Source organism: Argopecten irradians, chromosome 8 (assembly GCF_041381155.1).
Source record: "Argopecten irradians isolate NY chromosome 8, Ai_NY, whole genome shotgun sequence".
Lineage (NCBI taxonomy): Eukaryota > Metazoa > Mollusca > Bivalvia > Pectinida > Pectinidae > Argopecten > Argopecten irradians.
Window position 1 is genome coordinate 37,730,646 of NC_091141.1, and position 21,607 is coordinate 37,752,252.

The window sequence follows — 21,607 nt, forward strand, 5'->3', positions numbered from 1 at the left end:
GCGTTTTTAAGAGAAAGGGGCGACATCCTGCATTCTTCACCAGTGAATGTTCCTGTGCGGTTGGCGTAGGGTGAGTTCCATGATTTCTGTATTAAAAATGTATTCACATTCATGTTTACTTAAAGAAATACTTGCTTAAAAGGGGTTGAATGATAAAATTGACCTAAAAAACAACATCATGAAAAAGTTAAAATTCTTATAAGTAAATGTAATGGAAAAATCTATATTATGCTATAAAAATGTTCATTTCATTTGAAAAACTTTACTAGGACCCAACCAGTAGTCGTAATGGAACAGTAGTCGTGATTGTGTGCATATTCTACTGTGCGTCCAGATTTCCGAATGTCTGGGGCTGCTGACGAATACTTAATCATGGTGCTGTCTTGTTTAAATGAAAAAATGTGTTTGGTGATATGCAAACAATTATTTTTTTCCCTAAATCACGACTACTGTTCCTTCACGGCGACAGTAATTCAATATCTGTTTATCAAAATAACTGTGTCAGATTTCAGTCTTCAAACTATCACATCAAGAGTATAGATTGTATTGATATCATTTTAGTATTAGATATGGTAACGTTTTAGCCGATTGGTTGAAACTGTGGTAATGGGTAACAGAACTTTGAATTTACTTTGGGGTCAAAAGGTCAACAAGAAAAGTCACTGCTTTAAAAACTTGTTTTTTAAGCAAATTCTAGTTTCCAGTCGGTGAGAACGGATTGGCGAATTTTTAACTTTATACAAATATTAATGCAGTAAAGTTAATGATTGAATTGGTCATTGTTTTTAGCAATACTCGAAATTATTTTTGTTTAGTTTTATAACTTAAAAATTCTGTTTATTTTCACGTCTGTATGATTCAGCTTCTATGGTTTTTGTATGTAGTACTTTAAAACGAAAGAAAGTGACGTTACATATTTGATGAGAAAGTCAAAGTATCTGGAAAAAATGTTTGCCACTAGACTTTAACATCAGCCAAAAAGTTTGTGTTTATTAAACAGGACCGGTTTATTTATTCATTCCATTCAAATGAAGAGAAAACAATCCGAGCGGAAATTTAAAATGGAAACTGGCTAACACAACGCTACGTCACGGTCTGTCCGGTAGTCGAAATGAAACTGCTGTTGTGTATCTCTGCTTCACTGCATCCATTGAATAGAAATGTAAATAAAGGCTTGAATCGTGAGCTATTCCGACATTGCATATTAATTTTTTTTTAAATTATTTTTTAAAACAGTTTGTCAAATCAACTAAGAATGCATTAGGCATGGGTTAGGGGGGTCCTACATGCACCCCTCTCCCAACTCAAAACCTCCGAACCAATATTTTTCTGAACCCTTATGGTACTGATAACAAATAAAAATGGTAACATTGCATAAGTTGGGATGAACTTCCGGTTATGACGTCATCAAGATTGCCGCCACCTCAAATTTCACTCAAAAGTGGAAAAATAGTCATAACATTGACATTTTTCAAGCGAAGTAGACAAATGAGGTATCAAAATGACCACAATAGAACAAAAAATATCAGGAACAAATAATCCAACATGTATAGGGATTTCTACGCAAAAAATGAAAAAAACGGATTTTAAGCTCAAAAAATGTCTTTTTTCGTAAATTTTTCCTATTTGGTTTGACGCAGCAAAAAGGTTTTCCAACAGTAAAACTATTATTTCTGACAAGTTATTTGACCTCTTTTCAATCACAGAAAACAAGTCATATATCATTTCCGAAAATCACAAGATATACCTAATTAATACAATAAAGATAATGTTAATGTCATATAGTTCGTCGCAGCTGTAAGATGATAGAGCTAATTCAGGCAGAATTCAGTCCGTAACCCTTATTTTTACCCAAATGTGCATGAATATTTTATAACGCTGATCAGACACTACCTCGTACATCAACCATTATGCGTAATGTCTTATAAACAGCCGCGGTTATCAACCATGTGATGGATGCGTGTGTGTTTTCGGAAACTGCGGATTATTTTATTTTGTTTTTTTGTCACCTTGTGATAGTAAAACTCGCACCCATTTCGGGTGTATTATCACCCTGAAACACATTGCAATCAATTTCAGTCTTAATCTTTCGAGCCATGACTGTGCAGTGCTTGTTTTGATGAGAGTTCTAGTTTTCTAAGTATAAGAAAGTTTTAAATTTATATCAAATGTTCTCAGTTTCATACCGTGCTTTTCATTTGCGAATCCGTACCAGTTGTACTAAATTGGTACGACACCGCTAAATGGAACGTGTTTGGATTTTTCCATGATGGCAGCACCCATATGAATGATACGCTTCGAATATAAAAGCAATGTGTTTTCGGTGTTAACAACAAAATGGATAAAAAAAGTAATACATAAATAGTTTTGGAATATATTGAAATATATATTCCATGATTTTTACCGGAAATAGATAATCTCTGTCTTGTTTTCAACAAAGAAAACCTTTCGATGACAAATGAAAATCTCCAGTCCGCCATCTTGGATCCAAGTGACTTGCATCTGAAAACAAACCATTTGTTCTTGTACAGTTCTGCTGGTACGGCGCGTTCCATTTGAGATACAACAGATTCGTATCGAACGAACTGGTACGAATCTGCTAATGGGACACACAGATAACTTTGATCGTATTTTCCATATTTATCGATTTGCATGTAGTTAATTGTGGTTTTCTTTAAAAACAGAGCACTGATATTACTGAACAATGGAAGTAATGGCTGGAATCATTAACATCATCAAAATTCTGTCTGGTATGCAGATTTTGATTTTGATGATGCCAGCGGTATTATCACAAGGTAAGTATGTGTATTGCGATCAGAATCACTTTTTTCCCATGTTGACCATTTCACGTTATTCATTTTCTATAGACATATTTGGGGCCGCGGTGGCCGAGTGGTTAAGATGTCTCGACATATTACCAAAAGCCCTCCACCTCTGGGATGCGGGTTCGAATCCCATGTGGGGCAGTTGCCGGGTACTGGGCGCTGGTTGGTGGTTTTTCTCCGGGTACTCCGGTTTTCCTCCACCAACAAATCTGGCACGTCCTTACATGACTCTGGCTGTTAATAGGACGTCAAACTAATAATAAAAAAATATCTATACATTAGTTTACGAAGATCTAGCTAGGGTTATCAATTAGTGTTGCTCCTTTTACCCATATCAATTTTTAATTGACGTTCGTTTCAGAATTATCAAGGTTAAGCTCAAAAAGTCTTGAAGTGGTCATTGCCATCTTCGAGTTTGTAATATTCCATAGAATCCCAACACTTGAGTCAAATAAAACCGTTGTATGATTGACTTTGACAAGATCATGATTGTGCTAATGAATATGATCATGCTTTTTCTGATTTTGCTAATTAGGAGTATTGTGCTAATTGTGTTTTATGTACAACCCATAGGTATTCCAACAGTCGTAGTTCCCGATTCTACATACTCTGTTATATCAGGAAGCTCGGTGACACTTCGATGTGTCGTGTCAGCTAATCCCCCTGTCGACAGCATCCAATGGAGAAGCATTAAAGGAGGCAATGTCTCGAACATTGATGTTAGATTAGTAGCGTACATAGGTGGCACACCAGGAACTCCTGCTCTTACTATTGTAACCGCAACTGCAGCAGACTCCGCAAGCTATATTTGTACGGCAACAAACAGTGTCGGGACTGGTGTAAGTGGGACAACCACTCTAGTGGTCACTGGCGGTAAGTTAAACTTGTTTTAAATGTACCATCTGCTGTTCGATAATAGTGTATTGCTGCCTATACCAATATCAGAAATTAGAATAGAGATAAAAAGGCAATGTTAAATGAATAATCCATTGTTTCAAGATTGATAAAAAAATGAAGTTCTGTCAATATGCTTCAATACTTTTAAATACAAATAATAATAATCAATTTTATATCGTCAACAGCTATATAATAACAGTAATGGAAAAAATGAAGTCCTGATTGGGTCTGGTTTTGATAAATTCCAAAATGAATACTAAGAAAATATATAGGTTTTTCATTAAGTGTTTTAGATAGAACTATAGCTAAACCCTTGACAATATGTTTAAATAATAACGAGGTCAATATTTATACAGTCAACAGCTTTCTAATAGATGGGGGATTTTGAATTAATAATAGGCTCGTTTATGAAAAAAAAGGATTTCAAGCAAATATTAAAGTTTTTGTGTAAGTTTAGACTTGTTGAAAATATCAAAAATGTTTGAAAAAATTGTATTTTCTCCTTCAGCTGTTCCAACCGTTACTATTCCTGCCAATGCCTATACAGTGATCACTGGTCAGTCGATTACAATTGTATGTGCTGTAACAGCTAATCCTACCGCCAGCAGAATTTCGTGGTCAAAGACAGTCGGCACTGTGACATCAACATTGACTATAGACAACACTAAGTTTACCGGCGGTAACATCCAGACTCCATCTCTCACCATCAATAACGCTGGAGCTAACGACGAGGCCATGTACAAATGCAGTGCCACCAATGTGGTGGGATCTGCAACTAGTAACGCGGCTACTCTAGATGTGACAGGTGGTAAGTATATTAACTGTCAGTTGAGATGGGTAAGCTGCATATGTGAAGGTTAAGTAGTTAAAGCTTTGACCAGATCAGTAGACATAGTTTTGGTGAGTTGAGGATGATTTCTTCAATGTATGAAGGACATGGCAATAGAGTAAGGTGAGGTAATTTGGTGAATTACGTCTCTTGAGAAGGTTTTAATATTTGTATGAAAAGCTTTCGTATTAAGGTAAAGTAATTGTAAATACTGCCTAACTGGTTCTTTTCGCGAGCCAAACATTTCGTGATTTGGATACAAAATTCTTAAAATAATTTAAGCGAATCATATCTTTAAAGTGTATATATAAGGCAGTCGATTCTTTATGTTTCCAGGACAAAAATATAATTTTGAAAACGTAACTGTTAGACCTTGTCAATTTAATAAGCAATATTCCACTACATATTTTCTGTATCATAACCAGCTGTACCAAATGTGCAAGTCGCCCAAACATCCTACAGTGTACTAAAAGGCGGGACTATCACTTTGGTATGTACTTTAACGGGTGCTCCTCCTGCCACATCTGTGGTATGGAAAAGAACATCTGGTGGCACAGAAACCGCGGTGTCTACGACCCTCGCCAATTACTCCGGGTCGACGGTTAGTACTCCGTCGCTTACAATTACAGGAGCTGCTAGCGTCGACGCGGCAACATATGTCTGCACGGCCACAAACAGTGTGGGTGATGGACGAAGTGGTCAGACATCTCTTTCTGTTACCGGAGGTAGGTGGTTATTTAGTTTTCTACCCCCTTTCCCGTTTTCAATGATTTTTTTTCTGTGTTATACGTCATCGATTTAGCTCACTTATTTGTGTTCAGTGTCCTCATTCTCAAGAATGATTCTTCTGTTTATCTAATTATTTTCTTTCTTATTTATTATTATTATTATTTTTTTTTATTATACTTATTATCATTCAAACCGTTCAAGACTCTTTTATTTCCAATATTGTTTGCAATAGGAATGTAAATTATACATTAAAATAAAGACACGATTTCAAACATGAAATACAAATGGTTATTTCATAAAGCATTACATTCAATTTCAGTTTTGTTCGTTAATCCATATCGATCAAATGTCAATCCATCACGTGTGGCACTATTTACACATGATAATTTACAATTTTCAGAAAGATCATAATGTATTAATAAAATGTTTATGTCAATATTTTAGGACACAATCCCAACTTTCATTATTATTTCATTATGATTTGATTTCATATGTTACATTGATTTCTATTGGTGAGAACTTTTGTTGCTTTGCATAAACTGAAAGATTTAGAGGTAGGATGATATTACGTCACACACGAAGAACTAATAATTAAAAAGCGGCACAGTCATTGGACAAACAAAACTATAGGCTAGGATACAAATGCGCCACATCTGAATTTGTTTTATTGTAGAAATAATAAAAGAATGAAAACTAAAGCCTAATTAATACCTCGCTGAGTTATCATGTTATTTAAGCATTATTCGAAAAACATATTTCTCGTCTATGAAGAATGCCATTCAGTTTTTGTCTGCGAATTATAAACCAAAACGATATTGAGTATAATGATTAAATGATTGATTTCATTCTAATAATATTCCGTTGAATCTAAAACTTTGTCAACCGTTGTATGATTGACTTCGGCTAATTCATATAATCATTTAAGCAATTGAGTATTTTTTAGCTTCATCAGGGTGAGAAAGAAATTTTGTTTGCAAACTATGTGAGAGCGGATTCTCATAAACATTTGCAAGCAACATTTCAGACATAAAAAATAGTGACATGCTTATAATTAATATTTCAGACTTCTAGATAACATAAAATACGTTTAAACGAACGATTCCATTTAATTTCCAATGAATTGTTTTTCTACATCAATATGCAACGTCGACGTCTCTATTATGGCGTCATGATAACGTCGGGTGTTCTCGCCGTTTTCGGATCTTTTCTTCATTGTTGTGTGAAGAAATAAAATATGCCAATCAGAAAGTCGGATTTAGTATGAAAACAAATAAGAATTTATTATTTAAATATAATATTACATTCTTTAGAAAAAACAGACTTAAGTTCCTTTCATAAATTAAATTAATTATTTTTTTATATTTATGTGTGTGCTAATTATTATTGTGCTAACTCATATGTGATTTTGTAACACCTACAGATGTCCCAACAGTCACAGTTCCCGATCCTACATACTCTATCGTGTCAGGAAATTCGGTGACACTTCGATGTTCAGTGTCAGCCAATCCACCTATCGACAGCATCCTGTGGAGGAAAGTTAAAAGTGGCGTCACGACCAATGTAAATGTTGGCTTAGCGGCATATACAGGTGGTACGATCGGAACACCAGCACTTACTATTGTAACCGCTACCGCAGCAGACTCCGCAGGCTATGTTTGTACGGTGACAAACAGTGTCGGAACTGGCGTAAGTGGGACAACCACTCTAGCGGTCACTGGTGGTAAGTTCAACTTGTTTTAGATGTACCATCTGCTATTCGATTGTAGCGCATTGCTACTTATATATAAATACTATTGAAACAAAACACCAATAGAAATCCATTATCCAATGTTTCAAGATCGATAAGTAACGCCATTGCCAATGTGCTTTAATAATAACGGGGTCGATATTTTACCGTCTCCTGCTAATTAGTAAATGTAGCGGGGATTTCAAATTTGTCATTAACTCTTTTATGACTCAACACAAAAATGTATCTCGAGCAACAATTACGTTTTTTTAAGTTCAGGTTTGTTCGAGATTAAAACAAAGTTTTAACAGGAATTTATTGTCTTTTTCAGCTGTTCCAGCCGTAAGTATCCCTCTCAATGCCTACACAGTGATCACTGGTCAGTCGATTACAATTGTATGTGCTGTAACAGCTAATCCTACCGCCAGCAGAATCTCGTGGTCAAAGACAGTCGGCACTGTGACATCCACATTGACTATAGACAACACTAAGTTTACCGGCGGTAACATCCAGACTCCATCTCTCACCATCAATAACGCTGGAGCTAACGACGAGGCCACGTACAAATGCAGTGCCACCAATGTGGTGGGATCTGCAACTAGTAACGCGGCTACTCTAGATGTGACAGGTGGTAAGTATATTAGGTGTCAGTTGAAGTAGAACAGCTGTATATGGATGATTCCTTCAATGTGTGAGAGACATGCCAAGTAAAGTCACGATTGTGATAATAGGTCAGGTGACGTAATTTGGTGGATTACCTCCCTTGAGAAGGTTTAAATATTTGTATGAAAACATTCGTGTTTAGCTAAACTAATTGTAAATACTGTATAGCTGGTTGTTTTCGCGAACAAAACATTTCGTGAATTGGATCCAAAACTGATACAATAATTTTAACAAATCATTTTTTTGGATTGAAGTGTATACATAAGTCAGTCGATTCTTTTCGATTGTTTCTCGGACAAAAGATCCACAAACAAGTGATGATTGGCGAAATCGCGAAAATCACACCCCAACAAAAATAACCAGCTGTACAGTATTTTATTCAATTTAGATGAAATTGAAAATTTAAACAAATACTTGCCTATATTAAGTTTATATTAATTCTACATACAGTAAAACCCCTATAACTCGAACAGCAGGGGACCAGATCAATAGTTCGAAGAATACAGGGTATTCGACTCATCCTAGGTTGGTAACGATCGATCATCGAATGTCTTGTCTCAAACTATGACAAACAATGTATGTCAATGACATTTTAATTACCGTGATATTCAGTTGTTTTAGGAAAATTCTTTATGTATTTGATGTTCGAGGAATAAGGGACATTTGACGAAAAACTGTTGGAGCTATCCACGGTTTTGTTACATGTAACATTTAAATCAATATAATTTTAGCGAATCAAAATGCTTCGATTGAATATATATATAAGTCTATCAGTTCTTAATATTTCCCTAACCAAAATTTTGTGACCATGCCGATGGCGGGCGAAATCGCGAGAATATCAACCCTGTGAACATAACTAGCTTTACAGTATTTTATTCAATTAAGTTAAAATTATAAATAATAGTTGATTAGATCGAGCGTTACTACATACATTTAAGTCAATATTTCACACATACAATGTGCAATACAATATTTCAGGCCTGCCGACTGTTACCATTACAAGTCCACCGCCTATTACTGCTGTGGTTGGTTCGTCGGTGACACTCACCTGTACGGTAGTGGCAACCCCTCAGGCTTCATCTGTCACATGGAAACGAACCGTAGGTGGAGTCACCAGTAACATAGCCACAACGACTGCTAAGTTTTCCGGATCAACTGTCGCCAATCCTTCCTTGACCATTAATAGTATTGCGACAACTGACCAAGGGAGCTATGTGTGTACGGCCACAAACGCCGTCGGCACAGGGGAGAGTTCGCCCGCCAGACTGGCAGTTACCGGAGGTAGGACATGCATGTACTTTGCTATTTCGATGGAATTGAAGCTGCAATTGGAAACTGGTTGGTAGTAGATGTATTATCCCTCAGAATAATTGAAACATGAAAAACATGGCAAAAATAAACTTTATTGAAGGGCAGTTTTTAGTTTTATGGCGTTATTGTAGCTGTTGTGATTCTTTGGTGTTTGGCTCTATATTACGCTGTTATAGTGTAAGGTGATGTACGGTACGCTGTTATAGTGTAAGGTGATGTACGGTAATTGGAACTCTGATGAGTGTTTCACGCGATGTTATTTGTCAGGGTTGGATCTACGGTGATTCTTTGGTGTTCCGTCTTACTCTGCATTACACTGTTATAACTTCACAAATCGTCGTATCAAGTTTCATTTATGATAAAATCAAATAAAGCGAAGCAAAAACAAACAACAACAAAACAAAAACAAAAAACAAAAACAAAACAAAAAACCACAAAAACATCAAAGTGTGGTTTCAATACAAACTTACTCAAATACGATGGCAGTTTAATTTTGACCAAAAATGCCAAGGGTCTCCTGCAATGCTAACTATGATTGCGAGCAGTTCTGTAGGTTTTTATTCTACTTTAATCTTTGTTGAATTATAAGTCCATGTTATTAAATTTTATATTTTGTTTGCAATGAATTTCACACAAGAGTTCTGTTACAGTTGGTACTATTTGAATACAATGTGGTTCAAATGTTGAATACTACGAGTCCAAAATATTAAAATGTTAAATCGGTGCTTATATAATTAGTGTTGAATCCGAAGTTTTCCAAAGTATTGGTGCATAGTTAACCTATTTAAAGCATATAATTTATGCTCTTGTATGTTAAATTATGATGTATATTTAGCCAGTGTTTGAATCCTAATTGAATCCTGATTGAATCCTAAGTTTTGGTGCATATTTCACTTACTGAGATCAAATTTGACCAGCAGCTTTGGCACGGCACGTATATACAATTTATGATTTGTTCGGGAGTGTGATATTGGTGCTTATGTCAGTACTGAATCTTAAATACAATTTTAGTGATGTTTTTCGTTTGTTGGCTGTGATGTCTAAAGTTAAATATTATTCACTGAAAAAGCTTAATACAAAAGTAAGATACACATAAAATGTTTATATGTTGTTACAATTGCTATATTTTATAAAATATGTTGTTGTTATGCTCTAAAAACATTGATTTATTCTAAAATAGCTTTAAAACCTTCGAACACATTTCACATAAACGTTAAACATTACAGCGCCCCCTACCGCCACTGTCACACAGACAAACTACAACATCAATCTTGGTGACTCCGTTACGATTGCTTGCAATGTTGCTGGAGTTCCCGCAGTGACATCGGTGTCTTGGACCATAACCAAAGCTCCTTCGACCATTTCAACTCCAATCACCATTGCGGCGCCGAAGTATAGCGGAGGCTCTGTGACTACACCATCTTTGACCATCTCCAGCGCCGCATTGACAGACCAAGGAACCTATAATTGCAAAGCTACGAACTCCCTAGGAACTGGAACCAGTCCTCCAGCATACGTCTCTGTCGTTGGCTGTAAGTATTTGTAAAGTAATTTTAGACTATGGTAAACCTCCGGTTAATTAGAGTCGCCGGATACTTCAAACACGCAATTTTTTTCCTGGAAAAACTATCACTAGCTACAGTATTGTTGTAGCTAGTGATAGTTCGAACACTGACTTTTAATAATAGATCCGATAGTCCGAACACGTCAAATTTATTTTGATCGTAAAATTAAAATTTTTGTCGGCAAATCGGCGCAATGGGGTTCCATTCCTTTATATTTTGCATATTGCAACAAAATTGTTTGAAACAAAGATTGTATCAATGGTCATTATAATGACCATACGACAGACAAGGAATTAACATGAAAATTAAAAGACATAAACAAAAATATTTACGCCAATATATCGTGCATAAAACAGCAAAGCCAAAACTTTGGTATAGGCCCCGACAATGTATATTTGAACTCGCTGTACCTGATGGAAGTCCAAACTAGATACATAAATCATCATCGAATAAAGTCGACATCAAACCTCAAGCTGTTTCTTTATTTTAAATCCATCACATCGCGCAGTGTAAACAATTGTTTGTGTTTACATTAGGTACTTTCGACGCATTAGAGAAAGTTTAGGCATATTCACAATTATGTTCGACGAACAGAAATGTTTGCATACTTGATGTCAAATTAGTTATAAGTTGAACCCAAGCATGTACGCATATGGTGCAAATAGAATTAGACAATTCATTCTTTTTTAGTTTATTCAATTAATAGCATAAAGCTTTTTTTATTAATTACTCATGAGATTCGTTTTAATTTGATTCCGTATAGTATCAAAGAGGCAGTTACTGTTAGTAATAGTTACTTTAATCTACGTGGATTATGTTTCACTATACTCACGCCAAAGGCTATTTCCCTCGAAGGAAAAAATAAAAAAAAAAAAAACAAACAAAAAGTGAATTAGTCTGAAAAGAAAAAATCGCGAAATTTATCCCCCGTAAAATTAAAAATACATACAAGTATAGTTTATATCAAGACGGTTTCATCGTTTTTTAATGATATCTCTACAGCAAGCCCAATTGTAAGCGTACCCATATCAGCATTCTCAGTCGACCGTGGAGGTCAGGTAGTACTGCCATGTAACGTCGTTGCCGACCCATCCGCAACGTCAGTCTACTGGACAAGCACGGTTAGTGATGCAACGAACCAAATCACAGCAGCGGCTCCAAAATACGAGGGATCAAGTCCAACTAACCCCTCGTTGACCATCAAGAATTTGGTTGACCAGGATCAAGGAAGTTATAGATGTCATGCGACCAATTCAGTTGGGACTGGACAAAGCGAGCTCACTAACCTGGTTGTGTTTGGTAAGTAGTGCGTGTTCTGCCACATACACCTATTGGTTGTATTTGGTAAGTAGTGCGTGTTCTGTCACATACACCTGTTGGTTGTGTTTGGTAAGTAGTGCGTGTTCTGCCACATACACCTTTTGGTTGTGTTTGGTAAGTAGTGCATGTTCTGCCACATACACCTATTGGTTGTGTTTGGTAAGTAGTGCGTGTTCTGCCACATACACCTATTGGTTGTGTTTGGTAAGTAGTGCGTGTTCTGCCACATACACCTATTGGTTGTGTTTGGTAAGTAGTGCGTGTTCTGCCACATACACCTGTTGGTTGTGTTTGGTAAGTAGTGCGTGTTCTGCCACATACACCTGTTGGTTGTGTTTGGTAAGTAGTGCGTGTTCTGCCACATACACCTATTGGTTGTGTTTGGTAAGTAGTGCGTGTTTTGCCACATACACATATTGGTTGTGTTTGGTAAGTAGTGCGCGTTCTGCCACATACACCTGTTGGTTGTGTTTAGTAAGTAATGCGTGTTCTGCCACATACACATATTGGTTGTGTTTGGTAAGTAGTGCGTGTTTTGCCACATACACATATTGGTTGTGTTTGGTAAGTAGTGCGCGTTCTGCCACATACACCTGTTGGTTGTGTTTGGTAAGTAGTGCGCGTTCTGCCACATACACCTGTTGGTTGTGTTTGGTAAGTAGTGCGTGTTCTGCCACATACACATGTTGGTTGTGTTTGGTAAGTAGTGTGTGTTCTGCCACATACACCTGTTGGTTGTGTTTGGTAAGAAGTGCGTGTTTTGCCACATACACTATGTAGTTTATTGCCCAAACACATATTGGTTGTGCTTGGTAAGTAGTGCGTGTTCTGCCACATACACATGTTGGTTGTGTTTGGTAAGTAGTGCGTGTTCTGCCACATACACCTGTTGGTTGTGTTTGGTAAGAAGTGCGTGTTCTGCCACATACACCTATTGGTTGTGTTTGGTAAGTAGTGCGTGTTCTGCCACATACACCTATTGGTTGTGTTTGGTAAGTAGTGCTTTTTTTTGCCACATACACCTATTGGTTGTATTTGGTAAGTAGTGCGTATTCTGCCACATACACCTGTTGGTTGTGTTTTTCCTTTGTATTTTGCACGGTTTGGTAATTGTTGTAATGAGCATTCCGTTCAATATTTCCATAAATGGAAACTGGATATTAACTGGGGTAACGTAGTCCTTTTTTAGTACTTACGGTACTACTCACACTAGCTAAGTGCGACTTTAGCGTGGAGTGTGACCTTTACTCGTTTGCCATTTGATACTAAAATATCTTGGTAATTAAATGTATCAATTTGTGTATCATTGTAGGCGCACCAATCGTCAATGTTCCACAGGACACATATGCAACAGTTATTGGCGGAAACGTCACACTCGCCTGTATCGTAAGTTCTTCCACAGCCTTCTTAACGTCTGTTTACTGGGAAAGGCTTGTAAACTGTTCATATCAGCAAGTTCAAATCAACACTAATGGCAGATACAGCGGAGGTACGGCGAGCTCACCGTCATTTGTTATCAGCAACGCCCAGACGAGTGATGCTGGAACTTATAGATGCATAGCGGCGAATCAGTTTGGTGCTGTGAATAGTCAAACAACCTTACTGGTTGTCACTGGTAAGTTAAAAATAGCGGTAAGCATGTCAGACAAAGTATCTGTCCATTTCAGAGTCACATGTAGACTTTCCTTACCTCTGTATATAATAAATATTGTTTGAAAATACCATATTATCAAATTAATTTATATTTGTTAACATTCCTTGAGACACTTTAATGTATTTGCCTATGGTAGTTTAAGGAGATTATCATGCCCCTTAACTGGAACAAAATTTAAGGCAGATTTTTAAGAAACAGGTAAAACTTTGTTTTTCTTTGTTTTATGATAATTCAGTTTCTGTCTTTGTTACAGAAATATGAAATGTATTGTAAAAATATAAAAATAATTAATTATATATAATCATTAATTATGTTCATGTATATGGTCCGTTGAGTTCGACACACTACATAAACACATGTTCTTCGTCTGCATTCTATCTGTTTTTGAATTCGTTGTTTTCCGTACATAGTCGTGCGTCTACGTAAATTATGTCTGTTTCCTGTTTGGTAATGTTCGTTGTGTTTGACCATATATGGAAGTGTGATTATAACGTGTAAAAGTGAGTGTGTATTGTGTGGTGATAAGACCCAATTCAGTCGTCGACCGGATCAACTACCATCGAAGATGGACCGGTGTTGTCTTGGACACGATGGCCGATCAGGATGCAGATTCATATCAATCCATGAAGGTAATGACATGGTACTTTATAACGGCGAGTAAATGCTCATACCAAAATAAATATATCATAAAATTATTTATCATTTTTTATTTACATTTAAGAATTTGCTTTACCATAATCTTCCATCTGTGAGTTGTTGTGGTTACTACGAAATGAAGATGTGGCATTGGTTTTCCTTATTTTTGTGGGTTTTTTCATGTTTTTCTCTAAATTTTAGAATTTGTTTTACCATTATATTTTATAAGTTATTCATTTGTTTTTATTGATTGAAGCGTTATGTAATTTCATGGTATTTTTCAGAATTATTGTCTTGGTGTTATATGCACGAATATCATGATAATTTTTGATGTATAAAATGTCAGGTACGTATCTTGTTTTCTTGTACATTTTGTCAGAGAATCAAAATTACGCTTCAGCATTTCTCGTGTTTTAGTTTTACAACTTTCTTACACATTTACACTTATGTAGATATAACGTTGCGCGCCAGCTAAAACACTAATTAACACTTACATTACTCGTGTTTTCTTCAAAACAGGATGATTACGGGTCTCGCATAAACTTACATTTGTTGTATATGTTATTAAACGGACAATTCAGTCTAGGAATACAGTTTTTACTTATTATCACTTGCTGTATATGTTCTCTTATTGTTATAGGGATACCTAATATACAGGTAATATAACGCATGCAATATACGGTCAAACCTCCCTTAGCGACTACCTCTATATAAAGCCCAACCGCTGCATAAGACCATTTTTGTAGGATCCGAAAAAGGTCCTTTCAACACAATTTACACTGTGTATGAGGACCACAACGCTATTCAGAGTAAGCGACCTTGCCGGTCAGTATCCATTGTGACGTAATTATTTTGTGAGCTTAATTTACGTTGTTTTCTCCGATGACGTTACGCTTGCAAACACATGTCGTCCCAATCAATACCTAACCGAAAGGGCAGATAACTCTGTAAAAGTCAAATAGAATAAAAGCATTTTTGATACCTTGGGTGGTCTTTATAGACAGGGTTTACTGTAGAAATATTTTCTCCATTTTTATTTACTTCGTGCTATTTTCTGTCTGTTTTACGCGTCCGTTTTGTTAAGTACTTTGTATTTTAAATTTTAATTAGTAAGTCAGTATATATAATGTGTTTTATCGATATTTGTCCAAGTTATATGTGACGTAAATGAGTGGGAATTTTAACTTGTTATTTTTCCTTCGGTAATATATTGAAAACCATAAGGTTTAATGAATAAAACTGTGAAAATGATTCAAATGGACATGCAAACATATATGATGCACTATAAACGCTAGTTCTCTCATATCTACACGTGAAATATTGGCTGGTCTAGGGCAATACACTCATGTCGCCTGAAGCTGTTTTGCATGGGTAGAATGCAACTCATGCAATAACGCCTCGTGGCGTGACAACATCAACAAAATTACTACTTTCTCGGTATAATTTTGACATTTTTTTCGGAAACTATGCAGTATTTACTGAAAAGATACAAACAATAGAATTTGCGTTGAAATATCACGCAATTATCATGCATGGATAAATTATTTGCATTCAGTGGGTTTTTTTCGAGGTCATTTCAAAATGGCGGAAAGTCGTAGCGGTAAAATTGCAATTAAACGTCGGAGTATGAGAGAAAATTACTTTTTCAAACGTGGATATGAAGGAAAGGGATATTCTTAACTAGATACTGATATAATGATATTTTGGTATTATTGCCAAAACAATTTTCAGCTCTTTAAATTTGTAATTGTAAAATTTAAAAGTATGCATTGAAAGTGTTATCATTCTCATATTTTTGGTAACTTTTGGTGGTAAATAACATATCAAAAGCTCTTTTTGATTCGTGAGTATGAAAATTTGCGGCATATATAACTTTAACAGTATTCTGTATATGCATATTTCAGAGTTATCTATCCTTGCGGGTAGGTATCGATTGTTACGTCTCGTGTTTGCGAGCGTAGCGTCATACATTTCGGAGAAAACGACGTAAATTGCGCTCACAAAATATTGACGTAACAATCGATACCTACCCGCAAGGGAGCTAACTCTGTAATATGCAAAGACGCAATTTGTGTGACATGTTATAATTTTCAGAGTGTATGTTGATGGAACTTAAGTAGCAGCGAAAGCATCCGGTACCATATCTGTCATCTCAGATGGATCGTCTTGGAACCACAAGGTGACGCAGGATGCAGGTTAGTATGATATTGACATTAACCTAGTACGTAACCCGTTATTAACCAAGTTCCGTCTCGGTACTATCACAAATTAGTTTAATCACTGGAGTGAAATAAGTATACCATGTAGTTGATGTGATCAACATCACAGGGAAAGCTCCAAATTATGTAACATAAAGAGCAGAATGTACCAGATACTAGGTATTAGTTATCTTAAACCTCAGTATATCTGTAAATATTTCTAAATACAGTTACAATGACTCCGTGTTGTTAAAGTTTGCTTTAATTTGTTTTTTTTTTTAAATTTTATTAATATTTTAAATTTAATTAATTTCAGTAAGCATTACGGTATACTAATCACGTGCAAACTATTTTTTTAAATGTACATGGAAGCTTAAGTTACATATTTGTATTACGCAAAGTTCTACATATAGCAGTCATTCCATAATAAATGTATATCATTAAGTAGATTTTCTATTAATGTCAAATAACATTCATATTTTTAGGAAACCGTAGCTGCTCGGTCTGTGTTGTCAGATATCAAACTGTATCATATCTGTGAGGGTCTCTGGCAGAAAACTAAAGATTCAATTTCAACTGATGATGATGATATTTGGTATTGTTGTGCTCCACTTGTAAAGAACACTCTGAATTTGTGCCACGAATTTCAAACATCGGTAAACTCCGCCGTAAATATACTAACCATTCCGTAAGCAGTACAGTCAAGGACCAGTGTGGAATAGATACCGGGCATAATATGAAAGTATCAGGTAATGCATCTGAGGCATTTTTAAGTCATATTTCCACAGTATCAATGACCACAAAAACCACGAGATATCAGCATGGTCACTGTATGTGTGGTCAGACACTGATAGTGATGCTCCAGCTACAGAAAATAATGGATCCAGTGTACTACTCAAGTCAGTGATTCTGTTGACCAAGAACTCAAAGCCATTGACTTGGGACCATCAAACTGTAGAATGGCACAGACTACAAATGTAAAATCTACAAACATCCACTCGACCAGTTATGCGTTGATATGGAATAAGTGCAATGAGGATAACACCTAAATTTGAAAGTGATTGTTCTGTGTCTATGTTACCACAGAAACTTTCGGATAGAAATCTGACAGATTGTTGAGTCTGTTTACATAATTTCAAAAACATTCTATCAAGAACTTTATTTCTACTTAATGTTGAAAAAGTTCGCAATTTAAATGTTTGTTACCAATAAATTGTATTTAATGTCTTTTTTCTTATTTTTTGCTCTGTCTTCTTTAATCTACATTTCCTGATGTGGTATTTATAATCGAATACACAAAGGAGAAATACAAAAACAAAATGAAATATGTTTGCAGGGAATAAACGATTTTTAAAAACAAATATAAATTACCTTAAAAATACAGAAGGAAACATACAATTAAGCGCGCATATACAGGGACCCGGAATGAGCAAAAATCGGATCGCGGTCCTTCAACTCAAGGTCTTGAGTTCAAATCACATATGGGGATATACGGTCAGGCACTGAGCGCTGGTCGGTGACTTTTCATCCTAACAGGTCACATCGTTAAATAAATCTGGTTGTTAATAGGACGTTAGACAATTTAGCCAAACTAGTAATACCGAATGAATTGTGTAGCATACATAAACCAAAAAATGTGAATATTTATCAAAAGATCAAAGCACCGTGATTTTACCTCGAGTGGTAGAATTCGAACTAATTTTTGAAAAATTACATTAATATTTTCCGCACGTACACATTTAAATATGAAATATAACAAAATGTCATCGAACAAGTTTCACTTAAAAATGATTATACTCTTCTTTACTGAACCACATATGTAGCAGGGCTTGTAAATAGTTTGTGTTTTATGGGAATATATATGGTGTCGTGGTCCTGTGCTAGATGTAAGAGCGCGTGTGTATCTTGTACACGTGTAGCTGTCGTGTATAATGGCATTGTATCGAGCGCCTCTTCGTATTGGTTGATCGTGCATTTATTGTTATAGTCGGGTATATATAGGAGTGTTCTATCCATTTCATTGTGGTGTACTGAAGGATTGAGTTCCTGAACCTAATAGATTTTAAATAGAGGTGGGTAATAGGAAGCAGGAAGGGGGCATGTTTATAGGTATAGGGTGGTAGGGTTGTAAGTGGGGCATGGAGGGGTTGACGGGGGATATTTTGTAAATATATGTGTTAGTCTCGTCGTTGTTGGGCCCTACGTCTTGTGTAAAACATCGTGTAATATGTCGTTATAAATAAATATTGTTACGTGTTAAAAGTATTTGTCTCGTTTTCCTTCACCGGCAAACATCAAGCAAAACCCTACGAACCTGGGTTGAAACACACAGGTAGGGAGCCGGGTGTAGTTTGTAGTTATTAACAAACTGGACCCGTCTCGCTCCTGTTACGCATATAATGGGACTTCTTACCGCTTCGATGACATTGAATAATACGCAGCTTCATATTGCTATCAAAGCTAGCTTATCACATGTTATAATCCACTGGTGTTACGAGAGGAAGGGGCGGTATCCTGCATTCTTTAACAGTGAGTGTTCATGTGCAGTTGGGGTAGGGTGAGTTCAAGTATTTCTGTATAGAAATTGTATTCACATTCATGCTTAACTTAAGAAATGCTTACTGGAAAGAGCTTGAATAATAAGATTGACATGAAAAAAACAACCAGCACGAAATGGTTAATATGGGTAATGGCTTCGATTTCAGATGATAATTGAGATTGGATATATGGATTTGGTTGAAAGTGTGGTAGTAAGTAACAAAACTTGGAATTGATTTTGGGGGAAAAAATGTCAGCAAGAAAAGTCTCTGCTTCAAAAAGTAATTTTTTGGCAGTAAATACCAGTTTCCAGTCGATGAGCTGAGAACGGATTGTTAGATTTTTAACTCTATACAAAAATTAATGTAACACAGTTTATGACTGAATTGGTAATTGTTTAGCAATACTCTTAATGCTTTTTGTATAGTTTTATAACACTGTATATTATCGCTTCTGTATGATTTAGCTTCTATTGTTTGTGCATGCAGTACTTTAGGGACGTTCTATGAAGTCAAGGTATCTAGAAAAAAAACAGATGTTTACGACTAGACCTTAAAGGTGCTCCACCGCTGACAAATGTTATTACTTCACTATTAAAAATAGGAGCAGACAATTTAGTATTTTTCTTCATTTACAAAAGTTACTTACTTTACACCATTACCACCATTGAAAAGTTTGAGCTTCTAATTTTATTTTATGCTAAAAATATGAAAAATAATCAATTACATTCCCTTTTTTTTTTTTTTTTTTTTTTGTTTGAATAATTTACGTCCTATTAACAGCTATGGTCATGTAAGGACGGCCTCCCATGTATGCGGTGTGTTGCGTGTATGTTGTGCCAGGTGGATGCTTTGGGAGACTGCGGTATATTCGTGTTGTGTCTTCTTGTATAGTGGAACTATTGCCCTTTTTATAGTGCTATATCACTGAAGCATGCTGCCTAAGACACCAAGCAACACACCCCACCCGGTCACATTATACTGACAACGGGTAAACCAGTCGTCCCACTCCCTGTTTGCTAAGCGCTAAGCAGGAGCAGAAACTACCACTTTTATAGACTTTGGTGTGTCTCGGCCAGAGGACAGAGCCCAGAGCCTTCCTCACAGGGGCGAACGCTTAACTCAAGGCCAAAAGTGAGGCGGTGCCAAGGGAGGCATTAGGAAACATAAAGTCAAGTAGGAAGAAGAGAAAACATAAGATCCTAAATTTAGTCGCCTTTTACGATCATGCAATAGGGGCAGCAGGTACAATTCTAACGCCCTACCTGCAGGGCATTACATCCCCAAAAAAATCTGTGGCACTATACCCTATATTGAATGAAGCACTGATTTACCAAAGGCAAAATGAATTATTTTTTATTATTTTTTGTGTTAATTAGACATATATATTCATGATTAAACACCAAATATTGTTCAAATGATGAATATCATTTATGCTCTGTCGACGATGGAGCATCTTTAAGATCAGCCGAAAAGGTGTATATTAACCAGGACCGGTTAGTTTATTCATTCATTCTGTAGTGGCGTGACGGTCGACAAATGAGGCAAATTCAATTTTATATATATTTACATTTTTCTGTAATAGGAAACAGATTGACTGAAACACAACAAACAGTCTATAAAATTTAACTGTAACATGTATAAAGTCTATATGCAAAGTTACAAATATAGATTCGAAAGGACAACTCGCCCCAATATGAGACAAACTATGTTACGAAGCCGAGACATTTCGATCCAAAATTATATTAACTGCAATTACTAGATCAGACGACTTACTAAGTGAAGCATAAACGTAAAACAACTGCTCGAAAGTATTTACGACAGCTTTAGAGACTATCCTCATTGATTTATTAGTACATAAACTAACGTACTTGTGGTCTGTTCACGCTTCGGTGACATAAACCTAATTTGACCAAACTATCCCTACTATATTAAATGACACAATAACATCAATTTCTAAAGAACATAGATCACATATAATACATTTTCCACTGATAGTTAATTAAATTACCGTATCGTTTCGTTATTACCACGATCACATATAATGCATGGGCATAGCAGGCGTTTGTCGCTACGATGTATATATATATCCATAATGTGAGCATATATTAAAGTTCCTAACCGAAATCCGGACAATAACTTTCGGAATTCCTGACACAATCTAAAATAGAAAAAAAAAAATAGAAAAATACAGCAAACTAATATTTAGGCCGTTACACCTTCTATATGAATCAAATGATGAGAAAACAACCCGAGCGGAAATTTTAAAATGGAAACAACACAACGATACGCCACGGTCTGTCAGGTAGTCGAAATGAAAACTGCTGTCGTTTATCTCTGCTTCACTGCACCCATTGAATAGGAATGTAAATAAAGTCTTGACTCGTGAGCTATTCCGAATTTGTATATTAATTTTGTTTAAATTAGTTTTTAAATCAGTTGGTCAAATAATCTAAGAATACATCAGCCTGGTTCAAAACACTCTGAATCGTTCTCGTGTTGTACTTGTCTTGATAATGATAAAAATCAAAACAGGAGTACCCGGAAAAAAATATCGACCTGAGAACTGCTTTTCTTTTTTTCTGCTTCATTCATTGGAAAGTAACAACAGTTTGATATTGTATACATGAGTAAATTCTGTTGCGAAATCCATTACTACTGTCTATTGCAACGAATACTGTAAACCCAACTTTCTTTCGCGTGCGATTTACTTTCGC

General features: G+C 35.9%; 2 protein-coding genes across 4 annotated transcripts in view; both read left to right on the forward strand.

Annotated features, from left to right (window-relative positions):
- On the forward strand, positions 1 to 17,557 carry LOC138330278 (basement membrane-specific heparan sulfate proteoglycan core protein-like). Of its 3 annotated transcripts, XR_011209550.1 has the most exons (14): positions 1 to 70; positions 2,685 to 2,795; positions 3,399 to 3,698; positions 4,231 to 4,530; positions 4,977 to 5,276; positions 6,701 to 7,000; positions 7,338 to 7,637; positions 8,648 to 8,950; positions 10,207 to 10,512; positions 11,548 to 11,844; positions 13,178 to 14,148; positions 14,440 to 14,501; positions 16,312 to 16,350; positions 16,839 to 17,557. XR_011209550.1 is itself a non-coding variant. In XM_069277770.1 (11 exons), the coding sequence occupies exons 2-11, from the start codon at positions 2,705 to 2,707 to the stop codon at positions 13,579 to 13,581; spliced, it is 2,901 nt and encodes a 966-aa protein (XP_069133871.1). In that variant the 5' UTR covers positions 1 to 70; positions 2,685 to 2,704; the 3' UTR covers positions 13,582 to 14,422. The 3 variants fall into 3 exon arrangements, 1 of the variants encoding a protein (XP_069133871.1); XR_011209549.1 differs by having other exon boundaries at positions 14,440 to 16,350; XM_069277770.1 differs by lacking the exons at positions 14,440 to 14,501; positions 16,312 to 16,350; positions 16,839 to 17,557 and having other exon boundaries at positions 13,178 to 14,422.
- A 1,177-nt stretch (positions 17,558 to 18,734) lies between these two features.
- LOC138330277 (basement membrane-specific heparan sulfate proteoglycan core protein-like) overlaps positions 18,735 to 21,607 on the forward strand; it is a 37,415-nt gene continuing 34,542 nt past the window's right edge. Inside the window, exon 1 of the mRNA XM_069277769.1 lies at positions 18,735 to 18,882. Coding sequence (XP_069133870.1) covers positions 18,753 to 18,882 — 130 coding nt within the window. The 5' untranslated portion in view covers positions 18,735 to 18,752. The remainder of the gene's footprint in view (positions 18,883 to 21,607) is intronic.

Coding starts and splice junctions, on each gene's coding strand:
- LOC138330278 (XM_069277770.1), top strand. CDS start 2,705: ATGGAAGTAATGGCTGGAATCATTAACATCATCAAAATTCTGTCTGGT. Junction 3,699..4,230: donor CACTCTAGTGGTCACTGGCG/GTAAGTTAAACT, acceptor TTTCTCCTTCAG/CTGTTCCAACCGTTACTATT. Junction 10,513..11,547: donor ATACGTCTCTGTCGTTGGCT/GTAAGTATTTGT, acceptor ATATCTCTACAG/CAAGCCCAATTGTAAGCGTA.